At 37.3% G+C, this 18,338-nt stretch overlaps 1 protein-coding gene across 1 annotated transcript in view; it reads left to right on the top strand.

Moving 5' to 3' along the window:
• SNX4 (sorting nexin 4) overlaps positions 1 to 14,851 on the top strand; it is an 87,556-nt gene extending 72,705 nt beyond the window's left edge. The window contains exons 11-14 of the mRNA XM_069064976.1: positions 6,303 to 6,402; positions 8,151 to 8,296; positions 9,358 to 9,472; positions 13,665 to 14,851. Coding sequence (XP_068921077.1) covers positions 6,303 to 6,402; positions 8,151 to 8,296; positions 9,358 to 9,472; positions 13,665 to 13,712 — 409 coding nt within the window. The 3' untranslated portion in view covers positions 13,713 to 14,851. The remainder of the gene's footprint in view (positions 1 to 6,302; positions 6,403 to 8,150; positions 8,297 to 9,357; positions 9,473 to 13,664) is intronic.
• Positions 14,852 to 18,338: the final 3,487 nt, after the last annotated feature.

Here is an 18,338-nt window from a genome sequence, read left to right as displayed (position 1 = left end):
CAGAGTTATTTCTACTGATGTAACTTTTAAGGGGGGAAAGGGGAATTCTTAACTTGTTTTTATGTACTGGATTTTAAATGTCTGTGAAATAAAACTTTCTTTGTTCTCTTAGATTGTATTAGGATAACTTTCATTGGGTTTTGGCTTTTCCTTTCCTTTACAAAACGGGCTTAGCAAACTGCAACAGTTACTGCAATTTGGTAAATTATTAAATTAACAATTGTGATGTCTGCTTTTATAAAGCAACATTTAATAAAATCCCTATTGTGAAGACTTAAAACAAGGAGGAATGAGTGATGAGGAAGTGAAACCAATTATAAGTCATTCATTCAAGAACATTGAAAGTGAAATAACGGAGAGAAATAGATCTGTAACTGAGACAGCAGAGTCAAGTGAAACTTTTTGCAAGATGAATAGACCTGTATGTTTGACAGTAGAGGAGAAGCCTCCACTGTTGAAAATAGAAATAATTTTAGGGCCTAAGGAAGACACAAGGGCATGAGGGTGGATGGGTGAGCCTTGAAAAAAGGAGAGGAAAAATAAAAGGTACTTGTAGTGACAGTGAATGGAAATAGTCATGGTAGCTGTCATTTATAAAGTGCTTGAAGCTTTGAAAAATATTTTATATACATTATTTCATTCTCATAACATCCTTGAGTTGTCTCTACAGTAGATAAGTAAACTATCTGTAATCACATAGTTAATAAGTGTATTACAGGTGGAATTTGAACCTAGGTCTTCTTAAAAGTCTGGCATTTTATCCATTCTGCCACACTGCCTTCTGTGTAAATACAAATAACTAAGGAGAAAGTACTAACAATTAAAGGAATCCTGAAAAGCCTCATGTTAGAGAAGTAACACCTGGGCTGAGCTTTGAAGGAAGTCACAGATTCTCTGGAAAGGCTGTGCACTCTGCACATAGGGGCTAGTTTTGTTGGATTGTAAATATGTCAAGGAGTATGTAAAGTATGAGAAAATGGACTGGAGTTAGATTGTAAAAGGCTTTTTTTATGTTAAAGGCATTTGTATTTTCTGTTAGAGGAAATAGAGAGTTATTGAAGTTTGTTGAGTTTTAATGACAAATCTAGAGCTATGCTTTAGGAAGATAATTCTAGCAGCTTTGTGGTGGATGAATTGGAGAGGAGAGAAACTTGAGGGAAAGAGCCCAATTAAAAGGTTACTGTGGGCAAAGCCAAGATGGCACAATAGCAGGAAGAATTATAGTGAACTGCTCCCTTTACCCGCAAACTCTTGCAAACACATGTAGTAAATGCACCAGACTGAGTTCCAGACTGATAGGGAAATCCAAGAAAAAAGTTAACACCAAGTCATTTTTCTAGCCCAGGGAGACACTGGGGATAGGATCTGGCCAGGAGCAGCCAAATAGAGCACTCCATTGTAAGGGAGAGGCTATGCACCAGGGTAAGATGAGATCCCAGATACATCCTGGGGCATCTCCACAGGAACAGGTTTGGCAGCTTTGTTGCCCACTACCCAGTTCTGGGTTATAGATCCAGGGATGACTGAGAAGAGGATCTGTACCATGGAACAGGAAGTTCAGAATCAAGAAGTAGCTTAGACCCTGGGATCATAGAGACATCTCAGTTTCAGCTTATGGCCCAATCTGAAGCCTGCAGAGAAATAACCAGGTCAGGAAACCCAGGCCAAAATGGAGTCTGTATTTTTGTCTCTTTGAATAACCAGGGCTTCTCAGATGGCTAATAGGGGCTGAACCCAGTTGCGCGCACCCAAACACAAGTGAGGAACTTGGAAAGCTCAGGCCAGAGGACTGTAATCAGGCTTTAACCTGCAGAAGACCTCTTTGGATGCCCTGAAAGCTTGAAGTTCACCAGCCTAATCTGTCCTAGAGATCCTAGAATAACAACACTCAATATCACCAAGAAAACAGCAAGAGGACCAACTTCCTTCCTTGCAGAACTTGGCCCTAACCAAGTCCAGAGTCAGAAAACAGCTGGAAGGAAGAGCAAATAAAAAATAGAATCCCACCATAAAAAACTCTTATAATGATAGGACCTTCAAGACATAAACCCAGAAAAAAGAAAATGACTTCACAATATCTACAAAGCAAAACCTCAAAGAAAAACATCTTAGGCACAAGTTCAACTAGAATTCCTGGAAGAGAGGAAGCAAAAGTTTAAAAGGAAAAAAAAAAGTTGAAATGCTTTTTATAAATGAAAAAGAAATAAAAAACCTTAGGGGCGGCCAGGTGGTACAGTGAGTAAGAACGCTGGCCCCGGAGTCTCCCGGGAGACCCGGGATTGGGTGCCGGCCTCAGATACTTAACACCCACACAAAAACTGGTCGTGTAAGCTTGAGCAAGTTACTTAACCCCAATTGCTTAAAAAAAAAAAAAAGAAAGAAAGAAACCTTGCCCAAACAACCAATTCTCTGAAAATTAGAATGGACCAAATAGAATGACTATTCACAATGACTCCGTGAGACAACCAGAAAGATTTAAACAGTCAAAGGACTGAAAAAAAAAAAGTAGAAGAAAATGTCAGGTATCTCACAGCAAAAACAAATGTCCTAGAAACAGATCAAGGACAAAAAAATTTAAGAATCATTAGGCTATCTAGATACCATGACCAAAACCAGAACCTTAAACATCCTATTTCAAAAAACCTTAAAAGAAAATTGCTCAGAGATTTTAGTGGAAAATAGAAATAACTCACTGGTCTCCTACTGAAAGAAACCCCCAAATGAAAATTTCCAGGAATCCAAAACCATAACTTCTTTATAGAAATCTCCTAGTATGCCCTAATTACATAAGATAGTTTTCTCTAACTTTCCTTTCTCTTCCCTCTGTAGTGTATTCATCTTCCCTTCATTCTTTTCTTAAGGTCATTGAGATATAACAGAACAATTCCCAGTTCTTCTGCCTAATTAAACTCCCTCTGATGATAATAAGGTTCAATGAGGACATATCTTCTCCCCTTATTAGAATGCAAACAGTTCAAAGGTCAAAGAAAAAAAAATACTGAAAGTAACCAGAAAGTAAAAAAATCAAGTACAGAGTAGTTAAAGCAGGATCACATAGGATTTGGCAGATGCCATTATAATGGAGCAGAGAAGTAAAATGACAATCCAGAAGTCAAAGGATATAGGCTCACAGACAAAAATAACTTTACCAAGCAAAATAAATATAATTATATTCTAATATAATTAGAAAGGGGAAAAGATGAGCCTTTAGTGAAATAGAGAACATCCAGGTATTCCTGATGAAAGGACCAGAGTGTATAGATGCTTTGAAATTCAAATACAGGAGTTATTAGAAGCCTAGAAAGGTAAACATGAATGAATAATGATGAACTAAACAAGGATAAAACATTTATATTTTAAAAGGGGGCGACGATACATGTGTTCCCACTGAACCCCATCATCAAGGGCTACAAAGGAATTCTAATTGGACAAAGAACCTAGGAGTGGTTCTGCTAATATCTTTATCATCTTGAGAAAAGAATGGAGAAGTGAAGATGCATACATCACAGAGGGAAGGAAAGGGAAAGTTAGGGAAAATTATTTCATGTAAGTAGGGTGCACAAGTATACATCTCCATAGATAGAGAGGATGGGATAGGAGAAGTAGCTGACATTTGAACCTCATTTTCATCTGAACTGGTCAAAGGAAGGAATAATATATGTACACATTGGCTACCGACATACATTTCACTCAAAAGGGAAATAAGAAATGGGAAAAGAGGACAAGGAGAAATTATTGATAAGAGTAAGCTAAGGAAGGGATTAGTCCTAAACAAAACAAAAAGATGTGCCTATTTATAGCCCTTTTTGAAGTGGCAAAGAGTGGGAATGTGAGAGTGCCCATCAAATGCAGAGTGGATAAATAAATTAAGATATTTGAATGAGATACTATTATTGCATGATACTGTCATCCTTTTAAGAAACCTGGAAAGATGGGGTATGAACTGATGCACAGAACCAGGAGAACAATTTATATAGTGACAACAATATAGTAAAGACAAACAGCTTTCAGAGGATTAGGGACTTAGCATAATGATCAGCCATGATTCCAGAGGACTAAAGATAATATGCTACCCTAATAGAAGTAAAAGACTAAATACATAATGAGATCTAATGATATTTTGTTAATGACCAATGTAGAAATTTGTTTTGCTTGAGTATAAAAAGTTTAATAGGAGCTTTGTTCTTTTGTCTCCAGTGGAGAGGAGTGTGGGGTGGAAGGGATTGGAGAAGACAAATTTTTGTTGATTTTTTTTTTTAAAAAGAGGCTATTTATTGCAATAGCCCTGGTGAGAAGTGACGAGAGCCTAAACTAGAATGGTAATTGTGTGAGGACAAAGAAGGGGAGGAATGGAGGAGATACTGAGGTGGGAAGAGTCAAAATACTTGGCAAATATTTGGGTATGGAAGGAATGAGGGAAAAGGAAGAACTGAGGACATTTGAGGTTCTTGAACCTGAGCCTGGGTGACTTAAAAGTTGTTCCTCAACAAAAATAGTAAAGCTAGGGGAAGAGATACCAGCTTCATTTTAAACATCCTGTAATGTTCATCTTATGACTCAACAGTTTCATGTTCATTTCATTTACATCTAGAAAAAATTTTTATTTGCTTTTTGGAGGGGGGAAGGAAGGGCAGTTGGGGTTAAATGACTTGCCCAAGGTCACATGGCTAGTAAAGTGTTAAGTGTCTGAGACCAGATGTGAACTCAGGTCCTCCTGACTCCAGGGCCAGTGCTCTATTCACTGCGCCACCTAGCCGCCCCCTACATCTAGAATAAGACACAGCATTCAGCACACAGCTGAGCACTTCGTATGAGGCACTGATAAATGCTGTGTTCAGTATAGAGAGATTTTTGGCTTAACTCTTTTTTTAATTAAACAAAATGAAATACAAAGGATTATAAAGATGTCCAGTGATACTGAAGTATTGATCCAGATATTTAAAAACCAAATTCATGGACTCCAGGTTAAGAACCTCTGCAGTAAAGATTTTGAATATGGACCTTGTGATAGATCAGACTTCTGTTATCAGAAACCCAGTCTAGTTAGACTGGCTACCAGTGATGAATTTTTGAGCCACAGCCGCTCTAAGACCATTTACTAAGTCATAGAGGGGTGATGGTTTGTGTTGGTCTCCACACTAATTATGGTGAATGAGATCATAAATCTCACTGATGAATTCATAGGTCCTTAGTGTATCAAATTATAAAAATCAGCCCTGTGAGATTTTATTTTAATGGAATAGAACCCCAACAGCGTCAGAGAAAACAAATAGCACACATCTCCAATTCTCACTGTGGTATATTTCATTTTTAATTAAGAGGGGTTATATTTTAGGGACTATATAATTGTGAATTGTTTTATAACAGGCTTTTTTGTATTTAAGTAGTATCTCCAAGTAAGCATGTATGAAGTATTCATCAGAATTCTTCAAGAAAATTAAAAAAAAAATTAAACCAAACCTGTATTTTTTTTTTAAAGTCTTAAATATTTCCACAGTTATGTCTATTGCAAGCTTAATCCATTTCTTGCTGTAGCAGATTGAGAAGTGGAATGGAGGCTGACCAGGGGTTAAGTCCTGCCTTCTGACACATACTGACTGTGTGACCCTGGGCAAGTGGCTAACCCTCTTGGTGTTCTAGGCACTCTGAGACTGGGAGTGGCAGAGAAGGTGCCAACCTGCATTGGTAAAAGAAGCTTCTTCTTGGGGAGTTCCCTGTAATAATATAATCATTTATGTAATCCTTTCCCATACATCCCTTCCCCTTGTGTATGAAATTACACATATACTTAAAAATTAAGACATGTTTATAACTACATATATTCAAGCACATAACCAAATTTTTGAGAGTTTAACATCTTATAAAGAGTTCTGCTGTTGGGTTAAATTATGAAATTAGGTGTATTTTCAATATTGGGCTGTTAATTTTTCTTTTTTAAATTCTAGATATAGGTAGCTGGTGGCCCAGTGGGTAGAGCCCTGGGCCTGGGGTCAGGAAGACCTGCGTTCAGATCTGGCCTCTGGTACTTACTAATTCTGTGACCCTGGGCCAGTCGTAATGTATTTATCCACTCTGCACTTGATGGGCTCTCTCTGAACTTCTGCTTCAGTTTCCTCAACTGTAAAATGGGGACAGTGACAGCATTTAGCGCACAAGTTGTTGTGAAGATGAGATGAGAGGTGTCACATGCTGAATATAGTGCTTGGCACACTGTTGGCACTGTATAAGTGTTTACTCCATTTTCTTCTTTCTCTATAAAAATCATTAGAAAGTGAAATGACAGCCTTTCTTTTCCCTCATAGAGCAGTTTGTAGAAAACATGAGCTAATGCAGTATGACCTGGAGATGGCTGCTCAGGATCTGGCGTCCAAAAAGCAGCAGTGCGAAGAACTCGCAACAGGGGTAAATGTATTTCACTTAATTTATGCTTCATAAGACTTACGTTGTAGGCACTGAGCTTTGTTCTAAGGGGAAAAGGGAGTTATGTAGTTATCAATATGCAACTGCATTGCATCTAATTATAAGAGTTCTTGGTTCAGAAAGAACCTCTTCACTTGTATATAATTTGTATGTGACCTTTTTATGGGAAAAAAGCTAAACAATTGGTACTGCTGCTTACTATGATATTGAAGAGAACTCTGCAGATGTTGCAGTGGTAACTGATGACACATATGTTTATATTTTTATGGGGGAGGGAGGAGGGTGGGTTTGGGGACCTGATCCACACCTGTGATTTTATCAGTATAGGGAATGTTCCTGGTGAAGAAACTCCCTCTTTGAAGCAGATTGGTAGTTGTTTTGCAATTTATAGTCTTAGTTGCCTGGGCCAGTTTTATAGGAATTAATTTTTAGTTCATCTTGAAAGGATTCAGTTAATTACTCTAAAAGAAGAGTTTTCTGCATATTTTTAAAAATTCTGTGAGCACTTGTGAAGAAAATTATTTTAAACTCCATGGGGGCAATGACCATATCCTATTTATATTAACCTAGGATTAACCTGTATTCTGTATGGAGTAGATTTTTTTTATTTTAACTGGTATTAAACTGATTCATGGGATTAAGGTAGACATTGTGAGGAGAATCTTTGATGTGTTTTATGCAACTCCGTAATAATGGAGTTCTGTAATAATACTTTATATTGGTAGGTGATTTTTAAAGTTTACAGAGCACTTTGATTTTTACATTAGCTCTGTCAGATGAGCAGGGCAGATATATATAGCCCCATTATATTTTGGTCTGTATCACATTATATAATTTTGTATTCAATATCATTCATAATCAAAGAATGTCGAAACTGAGATGAGACTTTGTCATCTTGTCTAGCCCCTGCCAAGTCCCAGAGAGGTGAATGTGATTTGATTAATCACACTACAAGGGGCAAAGTCACTTCCAGTTCTCTTTCTTCCATACCCCACTAACTCAGCTTAGACAGATTTAAAAGTGTTAACTAGAAAGCTAGGGTTAGAGCCCATTTCTTCTACCTACTAGTCTGTTGTTCTTTCCACCAGGCCATGCTGCCCTTCCTTCATTAAAGGAGGTAACAACCAGTGTGAATGGGCCAGGCACTCAGTTTTTACCTGTAGTGGTGATGGGATACAGTGAGCCCTAGGTATAGTCTTATCTACTTTTTCTTGTGATTAGTGTGTGACATAGCTAACCGTAGTTAAGAGAGTAGTTTGTAGTGGTATGTAAAATAGGTAGTTTGGTTTGATTTTTTTTTTAACTTTGGAAAAATTCAAGGCCATTTTTTGAGTAGGTTTATTCATCCTTCTACCATATAAAAGGAGAGGTTATTCCCCCACTAATCTCCAAAGAATGGGGAAAAGGAGAGTAATGAAGTATGAATTTAGGATACTCTCCTCATGTGCTGCTACTTGTTGCCAAAGCTTAATTTTCTTGCCTTGTGAGTAGATGACACTTTCAGCCTGAGGTAAGCAAATTTTAACAAGTTTTTACACCCTTTTAGTTTGTTTTCATAGTTGGCTTTTAAATGATATCTGCTTTTATGTTATAAAAATCTTTTTTGGTAACTATAAACCAGAAGGTACTTTTTGAGAGGATGCCCTGGCACAAGATTTTTACTTCTTTGGGGGATGAGGAGTGGGGAAGGAAGTAGCTTTTTATTTATTTACTTACTTAATTGCTCTTAGACTGTGAGGACATTCTCCCTAAAAGGAATGACTAGTAAGCTGTTCGGTCAAGAAACCCCAGAGCAAAGAGAAGCCAGAATAAAGGTACTAGAAGAACAAATAAATGAAGGAGAAGAACAACTGAAGTCTAAAAATCTGGAAGGCAGGTAAAAGTGCAGAGAAACTTAACAGAACTTTGTTTTAGAAGGCATGAAATATTACTCACAATGGAGGTAACTAGCTTTCCACTGAGAGATCTTATTCAAAGTGGAGTCCTTGTAGCAGTGGGAATTAGAAGACATAATAGTTGAGGATCTCCTAAAAGTTTAATATAATTTGCATGCCTGAAAATGTGCTCAACTTGCATGCTTTATATTTTGATGTCTTCGAGGATAAATTTGACCATGAAACATATCTAAAGTGATCGTTTTGTAACTTGTGACGTTTAATTGCCATCTGACTTTTCTTATTTTGCTTCCATCGAGTAAATGAACTAACAAATCTAAACAACAGTATTTCTGTTTGCATTTGTCATTTCCTTAAAAGCTAGTTCCTGAGAAAGCAGAATCAATTTAAAGATGCTTTTGCTGTTAGAATAAAAATGACAAATGTTGTTCACACAAAAACAAACATAGCACATGCTAAACTCCCCTCATTAAATGTTAAAGTATTTGCTTTGTATACAGTTGCTTGGTGCTGTGGAAATACAAAGATGAGCCATACTCATTTTCACAGAAAAACTGTACGTTTTCATATGACAGAGGGAAGCCGTTTATGCATGTATATCTACCAAGTTTGGGAGAACCGATTCAAGTAACATCCTCTTGCTTCCTTGAAAAGTGCAGTTTGAAATTGCGTTGCATACCAAGACGACCTTCACACGCTATAGTCACTCAGTAAATACTTGTTGAATTGTACTGTGGCAAAGTATATATTATTATTATTATTATTGTTATTATTATTTTTGAAGCAATTGGGGTTAAGTAACTTGCTCAAGGAACTCTGGGACTGGTGCTCTTACTGTGCTACCTGGCCACCCCCAAAGTATATATTATTAAAGAAAAAGGTGTGTCTTCACAGAAGTGAAATATTTTACCCAGTAATTTAAAACACACACACGCACACACACACACACATTCATAAAGTTCAAACCAGAATAATGTAACTAACCCAAACAGTCCAACTCGCAGAAGTAAGCACAGTGATGACTGTCTTAATTTCATTACAGAGAATTTGTGAAAGCTGCTTGGGCAGATATTGAACGTTTCAAAGAGCAAAAGAACCACGATTTAAAGGAGGCTCTCATAAGCTACGCTGTTATGCAGATTAGTATGTGCAAAAAGGTAGGTCCACAACAGACCCTGAGTGAAGCTGCTGACTTGTAACTGTACATTGGGGAAATTTTTAGAATTTCATTACGTCTAAATACCATTGTGATGCCAGAAGAATTAATTTCTTTGCTTTTTGAAGTCCATAATGCCAGAGTCTTTTAAGTTTTTAAAATTTCATCTCATTTATCAAATATTATAGACAGGTATATAGTGTTTTGAGTTTATAAATCTATACAGAGGATCTGAATGAAAATTTGTTTCATTCACAAATAATACTATTAACCTCTAAATGTATGTATTTTAAATATTTAAGAAGTTTTTTCACTTGATAGAATGAGCAAAATCTTGAATACACTGCATTATTTCTTAATGATAACTCACATTTATATAAAGTGCCAGTTTTAAAAGCTGTTCTTTAGCATTTTTTTTGGAGGGGGGTGGTGAGGCAATTGGGGGAAGTGACTTGCCCAAGGTCACACAGCTAGTAAGTGTCAAGTGTCCAAGGCCAGATTTCAATTCAGCATTTTCTATGGGATTTGGCAATTAATTTGTTGAACTTAATCCATAAGAACAGCCTCCCTACCCTTTCTGACCTGTAATTTTATCAGTGTAAGGAACTATGTGGAAATTCTTCATGGACTCAGGTTGAAAAACCTTTTTTGGGACCAAGCTTGGCCATTTCTCAACATTCAGTTTCAGTTGTTTTGTTGCTGTTGTTTCCATTTCCATTGCTATAGCTGTGTATATAATTTGACTATTTCTGGTTACTTTATAACAGTCCATATGTCTACCTATACTTTTCTCCATATGTCCTTCATTGTTTCTGATGGCACAGTAACACTACATTGCATTCATATACACAGTTTTTTTTAGTCATTCCCCAGTCAATAGTCATCAACTTTGTTTCCTGTTGTTTGCTACTACAAAAAAGTATTGCTGTAAATATTTTGGTGTATATGGAGCATTTCTTTTTGCCATTTATCTTTGGTGTATATGCCTAGCACTGGACCCTCTTAGAGTAGAGACATTTTGTCATTTTCTTTGAATAATTTTAATTTGCTTTCCAAAAAGATAGGACAAATTTGTAGGTCAGCCAACAATTCATTACCAGGCCAGTCTTTCCTAGCCCCTCCAATATTGACTGTTTATACTTTTTGTCATTTTTTGCCAGTTTACTGAGTGTAAGGAGAAACCTCAGGGTTGTTTTGCTTTCCATTTCACTTAGTACTGATTGGAAGTGTTCTTTCATATGATTGTTAATAGTTTGCATTTTTTCTTGTGAGAACTGCTCAATTCTCTTTGACAACTTTTCTATTGGGGAATAGCTTTGGGTGTATATTTTTGTTAATTGTCATTATTCTTGGCCATCAGACCTTTATCCAGAGATATTTAATACAAAGATTTTTCCCTCAGTCAACTCCTTCCCTAGTTGCATTAATTTTGTTTATGTAAAACCTTTTTAATTTGATGTATTTGAAATGATCTTTTATATATATAATCACTTACATTCTTTTTTAATTGGAAATTGATTTCCTAGCTATAGCTGTGAAAGATATCTTCTAAGGGGTGGCCAGGTGGCTCAGTGAGTAAGAGCACTAGCTCCAGTGTCGGGATGACCTGGAGATCAAATCTGGGCTCAGATACTCAGCACCACACCCAGAAATAACTGGCCGTGTAACCTTGAGCAAGTTAGTTAACCCCGATTGCTTTAAAAAAAAAAAAAGATATCTTCTAATTTTTTATGGTATGATCTTTAATTTGTTCAAGTATCCATTTTGAGTTTATTATAGTATATAGTGTAAGATGTTATTCTAAACCCAGTATTTGCCAGAACCCTTTCTTCTTTCCCCAGAAATTCCTTTCAAATAGGAAGTTCTTTCTTGTCTTGCATGCCTTTTCACCCTGTGCTATTTTTTTCTCTTTCAATAAATCCTCCATAAAGGATTCATTCAATGCCCTTGAGACATTCCTCTGGTTCTTTTATTATTTCTTGGATACTTGCACAACATTTAAACTGTACGTCTCTTATCTTGTGCTCACGGGGCAGAGCCATGATGGCTGAGTGACAGCAGAAACTCTACCTGAACTCTTCTGTGAATTCTGTCAGTAACCTTTAAAAGGTGAATCTGAATGGATTTTAGAGTAGAATAGAATCCCTTGGTAAGTGGAGTGTGGCAGATTTCCAGTCCAGGAAAGTGCACATGTAGGGCTGGTCAGGGAGAGTGCAGAGTGTGGGGCTGCACCAGTGCCAAACTGACACCAGACCACAGCAGAGCCAGAGGGGCTGTTCTTCCTAGACCTCTCACTGGTGCACAGGGGATCTGCCAGAGCTGGCTAAGAGACAAGTGCAGGGCCCAGGGCAGTGACAGCAGCTACCCCTGGGGCTGTCAGCTGGAAACCTAGATGTTTAAAAGTCACTTACGTGAACTTCCGGGAGCCAAGATGGCAGAGTAAACCCTAGCTGCTCTTACCTCTCTCTCTGTGACCCTGAAGACAGAGAATATTGCTCCAGTGTAAAATCCTGAAATAGTGGAATCAGTTGCAGGCTAGGGAGTCTTAGAGGAAGGGTGTGGCCATGGCTGTGCTGAGCCCCACCTCAGCTGACCAGTGGGAGATCCCAAACCCCATTGTCCTGGAGCCAGCAAGCACTAACACTAGAACCCTAGGTGTGCCTTTGTATAATCAGGGGAATCTGCAGGCACCAGTGCAGGCCCAGCTACCAGTAGCTAATCCTGCCTGAGCTCTAGCCCAAGGGCACGGAGGCAGAAAACTGAAGTGGCCAGACCACCCCTCCCCCCACGCCTTATGCTGTGAGCTTCAATGTAACTCCAGGGAAGTGCAAAAGTCCTGGCCTTGGCTTCTGTCTATACACCCAGAGGCCTCAGCACACAAAGTCAACAGCCAGGCCCCTAGCTCCCAGCATAGGAAGCGTGGGTCAGAACCCTCTGTACCCCAGAAGCAGAGATCTACTTTAAAAGCCAGGAAATAGGCAATCACAATGGGAAAAAAGCAAACTGGAAAAACAAGTTTGATTGCATCCTGTTATAGCGAGTGAGAAGAAACAGATTCAGGAGAGGACAGCATTGAATCTATACCCATATCTGAGACCTCAAAAGGGAATATGAGCTGGTATCAAGCCCAAAAAGCATTCTTGGAAGAGCCCAAGAAGGGTTTTAAAAGCCAAATTAGAGAGGTAGAGGATAAATTGACCAGTTCTTTTAAAATTACAATTGCCAAAATGGAAAAAAATTTCACTGAAGAAAACAACTCCTTAAAAAGTAAAATTTATGAAATGGGAAGGAAGGTTCAAAATCTTAACTAGAGAAAATAAATCCCTAAAAATAAAATCTGAACATATGGAAAAGGAGCTTCAAAAATTAACTGAGGAAAATAATTCACTAAAAATTAGAATCCTAGAATTGAAGCTAATGACTCTATGAGGCATCAAGAATCAATCAAACAAAACCTAAAGATTGAAAAATTAGAAGAAAATATAAAATATCTTGTTGGAAAAACAACTGACCTGGAAAACAGATCCAGGAGAGATGATCTAAGAATTATTGGTCTACCAGAAAGCCATGATGAAAAAAAAAAAAGAGCCTAGACACATCTTCCAAGACATCATCAAGAAAAACTGCCCTGAGGGCCTAGAACCAAAGGGCTAGGTATGGAAAGAATCCACCCAACACCTCCTGAAAGAGATGCCAAATTGAAAACTCACAAGAAGTATTGTAGGCAAATTCCAGAATTATCAGATCAAGGAGAAAATACTGCAAGCAGCCAGAAAGAAACAATTTAAATATCGCAGAACTATAGTCAGGATCACACAGGACCTAGCAGCTTCTACATTAAAAGATCGGAGGGATTGGAATATGATATTTCTTATCTCACGCTCACTAAATTACTGACTTACCTCATTTTCCAATCCTACTTGTCTTTAATAATGTCTATTATACCACTTTTATCATGAGTCTTAAAAATCATGTTTCTAACACTTTTCCTGGCCTATGGACAGTGTGTGTTATGTAGTAGGACAGTATGAGAGTCATGACTTTCTGAAACTTTAGACATTAACTGGTTTATTTGGATTGCTTTTTGATAATCTCTTGGCTCTCAATGCAAAATCTAACGTACCGAGGAATCTAGTACTTAGTTTTTCAGAACCCTTTGTGAGTCATCTATTTATGTTTCCATTTTCTTTTAGGGAATTCAAGTGTGGACCAATGCTAAAGAATGCTTCAGCAAGATGTAATCCTACAGAAATGAATTCCTCTTCAATCAAGTGCCCCAGAACAGAAGCACAAGTACATAATGGAGACTTAAGTTGCTACCTGGTATACACAAAAAATTTACAATTTAATCATTTGAGTAAATACAATGTCCTTTAGGCTGATTGTAGTTGTTAGAATAGCACAAAAAGGAGATGTTTTAATGAAGATTAACATTGAAATAAGAACTTGTGGTGATCCTCCTAAAGTTATTTGGTATTGTTTGAGAGGATTCTGAACTAGTAAAAAGTCCCCTTGTTAGGTCATGTTTATATGTCCTTTCAGCCCATGCTCTCTCTATAAGTGTATAAAATTATTTGGAGAGTTTTTACTTAAGAGTATATTCTTGAGGTTTACCCAGAAAAGATGGCCAAGTGGAAGCTCATCAGAATGCTGGAGGGGTGATTTTTACTTGCCTTATAGCTGAGCTATTTGCTTTGACAAAAGCTCAGCAGAAACTTAGTGTGAAATCTAAGCTATTCCACCCATACCTCTTCAGCACCCCTGTGAGTAATGTATGCATACACTAGAAAATGCCTTCAACTTTGTGCTTCACCAGGATTTTGATATTGGACAAAAATTTTATACTGCCAACAAAGAAGACAACTCTTTAAAGGAGTAGTGGAGTCCATTGTCATGAATTAATAGAAAGCCTTGTAATTGAATGTGTTAAATATAATAAGGAAGTTTCCAAATCATTTTTTCAAACCTGAGTGATGAGCCTAAATTAACCTGGCTCAGCTCTTGACAAGTGGTGTTTCAGGGTACAAGATGTAACATTTCAGTATATAAAGATCTGTATGTCAACAGTATATGTGGTATCTTCATTATTAACATCCTTCTTTTATACTGCTTGGCTGTAATTTTGTAAAGAAAAATGAATAAATTATATTGATTTTTTTTTTTTTTTGGTTTTCATGATACAGTTTGTTCAAAAGCCAGGCATCTTTATTTTTTGTTAGCTTTGCAGAATCTTAAATGTGAACTTGCTGTTTCTAATTATGTAAAATAACAATAATCCACTACTAGTTAGCATTTGACTTTTTTACATGTTGAAAATGTTACAGAATATTGTGGAAATTGCCAGACTTAATAAAAGAAAGAAGCATTGTGCTGATTTTCATATGAGATGCATTAATTTAACAAAATGATTCATAACTCTTAATACCTCATTTCCTATACTTTGGAACATGTTCCTGAGATTTCATTCTCCTCTGCCTTGTGGTCTCTTCCCTTGCTCCTCCCTAGCTACTGCTGTTTTTTTATTTGTTTCAGTATGTCATTGTATGTAATTTTTTTGGAACAAAATGTTTGTTTTAAAAACATAAGGAGTTATACTGAAATGTGATTTAATGTTTTTTTATTATTCTCTTGAGTTTTATGAAAGGTAAAACTGGTACAAGGAAAACTCATCTGTTAAAAGATACACAAATGAACATTTTTGTTCTGAAATAACACAACCTTTCCATTTGACATTAAACAAACAAACAATAGATGCAAACTAAAAAATGACAGTGAAAAAAATAAATAAAAAATAAAAAAAGGACAGTGGCCAAATGTATAATGTATCTTTCTCACTCCCATCAGGTTTTCTTTAGTTTGAAAAAAAAGAACAAAACTGTTCTTTTAATCTCCATTCCAAATAAGCAAAATAAAATTCTTGAATATTTTTCAAATTTTCTACAAATAAATATATACCTATCTAATAGAATGTCATGATTGGGACCTTTTTTGCTCACTTTTTGACCTTGTCATTATCAGATGCTGGGGAGTAGTTTCCCTTCATATTTTAGTTTACCTTTTAAAATTGTGCAATTCATTAGCTAAATTTTTCCTAACTTCAGAAATTTCTTCAGAGGCATTTTGTGATAGAAAGCATTTTGGCATGATTACAGAAAAGAGATAAAAAATATATAAGTGGACCAGGCAAAATTCCTTCTAGTCTTCAAGTTCCATTTTTCTTTTTTAATATTCATTTCAAGGGGCAGCTAGGTGGTGCAGTGAATAAAGCACCGGCCCTGGAGTCAGGAGTACCTGAGTTCAAATCCGGCCCCAGACAACACAGAAACTAGCCGTGTGACCTTGGGCAAGTCACTTAACCACAATTGCCCTCCAAAAGGCAAAAATAAAATAAAATACTCATTTCAGGCTTTAGTTTTATAATTATTTGGTTTAATTCTCAAAATGAAAAATAAAAACCAGATATAAACAATAAATTATTTTAAAAGTCTTTTAAGATCATTTTAAAAATAAATCCAAAGACAACAACACTGTATCTCAATGTGAGTTTGTGTGAGTCACTACTGATTGCATCATTTTAAAATGCGTGTTTTTTTTTTAGGAAAAGACACACGTTTGTTTTTGTATTAAAGGACAAGGTTCAGCTGAAAGAGTAACATCCTCCCAGTGCTCAAGGCTGGCAGCGTGGCTCGTCATCCTTGACTCCTCCCTATCCAAATTGTTGCCAAGGCCTGTTGATTTCATCCTTACAGCATCCCTTGAATAAGCTCCTTTCTCTCCTCTGACACTGCCACCACTCCGGTGCAAGCCTTCATTTCCTCATGCTTGGACTACTGTAATAGTTGACAAAAGTGATTTTTTTAAAAAATCTTTTTGGAGGGGGAAAGGCAGGGCAATTGGGGTTAAGCTACTTGCCCAAGGTCACACAGCTAGTGAGTGTTATATGTCTGAGGCTGGATTTGAACTCAGGTCCTCCTAACTCCAGGACTGGTGCTCTATTCACTGCGCCACCTAGCCACACCTAAAAGTGATTTTCTTAAGTGCAGGTTGAACCATATCACCTCCTACCCCCTACTCAGTAAACTCAAGTGGGTCCCTGTCACCTGCAGGATCAAATATAAAAGGTCTCTGGTGTTCAGAGCCTTTCATAACCACCCTCCCATGTATGCACCTTTCCAGTCCTGTATCTTAAACCTCCCCACCTCCATTCCCTCCATACTCTTCAGTTCCGTGACATTGGCCTGCTTGGCTGTTCTACAAACAAGACACTCCATTCTCTTGGCTCTGGGCATATTCACTGTCTCCCTCCTCTCTGCTTTCTGGTTTCCCTGACTTCCTTCCGGTCTCAACTTAAATTCCTCCTTTTACAGGACCCCTTTCCCAATCTTTCTTAAATCTAATGCCTTCCCTCTGTTGATTATTTTCAGTTTCCAGCTTGTTTTAGTACGTAGTCGTTTATTTGTTATTTCCCCCATTAGATCATGAGTTCCTTGAGGACAGGGACTATCTTTTGTCTTGCTTTGTATCCCTAGTGCTTAGCACAGTGCTTGGTACATAGTGGGTTCTTAATACATTTTTTTTTGATTGATTAAAATTTATTTGGCAGTAGCTAGTGAATAGAATTCTGGGCCTGGAGTCAGGAAGATGTCTTTCTGAGTTCAAATCTCCCCTCAGACACTTACTAGCTATGTGACCCCTGGGCAAATCACTTAACCCAGTTTGCCTCAGTTCCTCATCTGTAAAATGAGCTGGAGAACTCGGAATTGGCAAACCCCAAGTAGGGTCATTGAGAGTTGGGCACATCTGAAATGACTGAAGAATCGCTTTTAAAAAGTGTGTAACAGGGGCAGCTAGGTGGTGCAGTGAATAGAGCACTGACCCTGGAGTAAAGAGGACCTGAGTTCAAATCCAGCCTCAAACACTTAACACTTACTAGCTGTGCGACCTTGGACAAGTCACTTAACCCCAATTGCCCTGCCTTGTCCCTTCCAAAAAAGCAAAAAAAAAAAAGTATGTAACAGAAATACCAGGATTTTGCCATATAGAATTCACAATTAAATCTGATATCTCCATAACACATGGCATTTCAGACTTTCCAGTCCAATATTAGAATGACATTGAAAAGTTTATTATTAATATACTATAATTTTACATGTATATTCATATACAGGATATCCCAAAAATCAGTGTAGTTTGAAGCTGTTTAAGCTTAAAACTGCCTTAAGACTCTTCATGTACCTTGTATATATTTACTAAATAGCAGATTTTTATCTTTTGCAGCAGTCACTCCTGGAAAATATATTAATGTTAAATGTATTTTTACAACTCTTAATCATGACTTTTAAGAGTACTTTTTTCCTGTCACAGGATGACTGATCAACCTAATCCACAGATTATGAGAAACAATTACAAAACCGAGTTAACTTAGTTTTGATTATTTTTATAGAGACAGTAATTCAACACTACATTCATCCATTGGCTTTTTAAATTAAAAGAACTAAACATTTATTAAAGAAAATATTCCCTTAAATTGTAAGCTCCTTGAGGGTAGACTGCTGTGTGTGTGTGTGTGTGTGTGTGTGTGTGTGTGTACACATATGTATGCTCTGAGTTAGAGGCAACTGGTGGTTCAGTGGATAGAATTGAGTCTAGAATTAGGAAGACCTAAGTTCAAATCCAGCTTCAGACCCCTCCTAACTATGTGACCCTGGGCAAGTCACTCAACCTCTGATTGCCTGACAAAATGGATCCCCCGGAAAAGGACGGAAAAACCATTACAGTATCTTTGTCGAGAAATGCCCCTCCCAAAAAATGGGGTCATGAAGGACTGAGCACAAGTGAACAACAACGGGACTTTATTTCTCCTTGCA

The sequence above is a fragment of the Petaurus breviceps genome, unplaced genomic scaffold (genome assembly GCF_028583685.1).
Source record: "Petaurus breviceps papuanus isolate PSGF00001 unplaced genomic scaffold, PetGlider_PUasm1.0 90654, whole genome shotgun sequence".
In the NCBI taxonomy this organism is placed as follows: Eukaryota; Metazoa; Chordata; class Mammalia; order Diprotodontia; family Petauridae; genus Petaurus; species Petaurus breviceps.
Note: the sequence above shows the minus strand (reverse complement) of the source record. Positions and strands in the feature narration are given on the sequence as shown.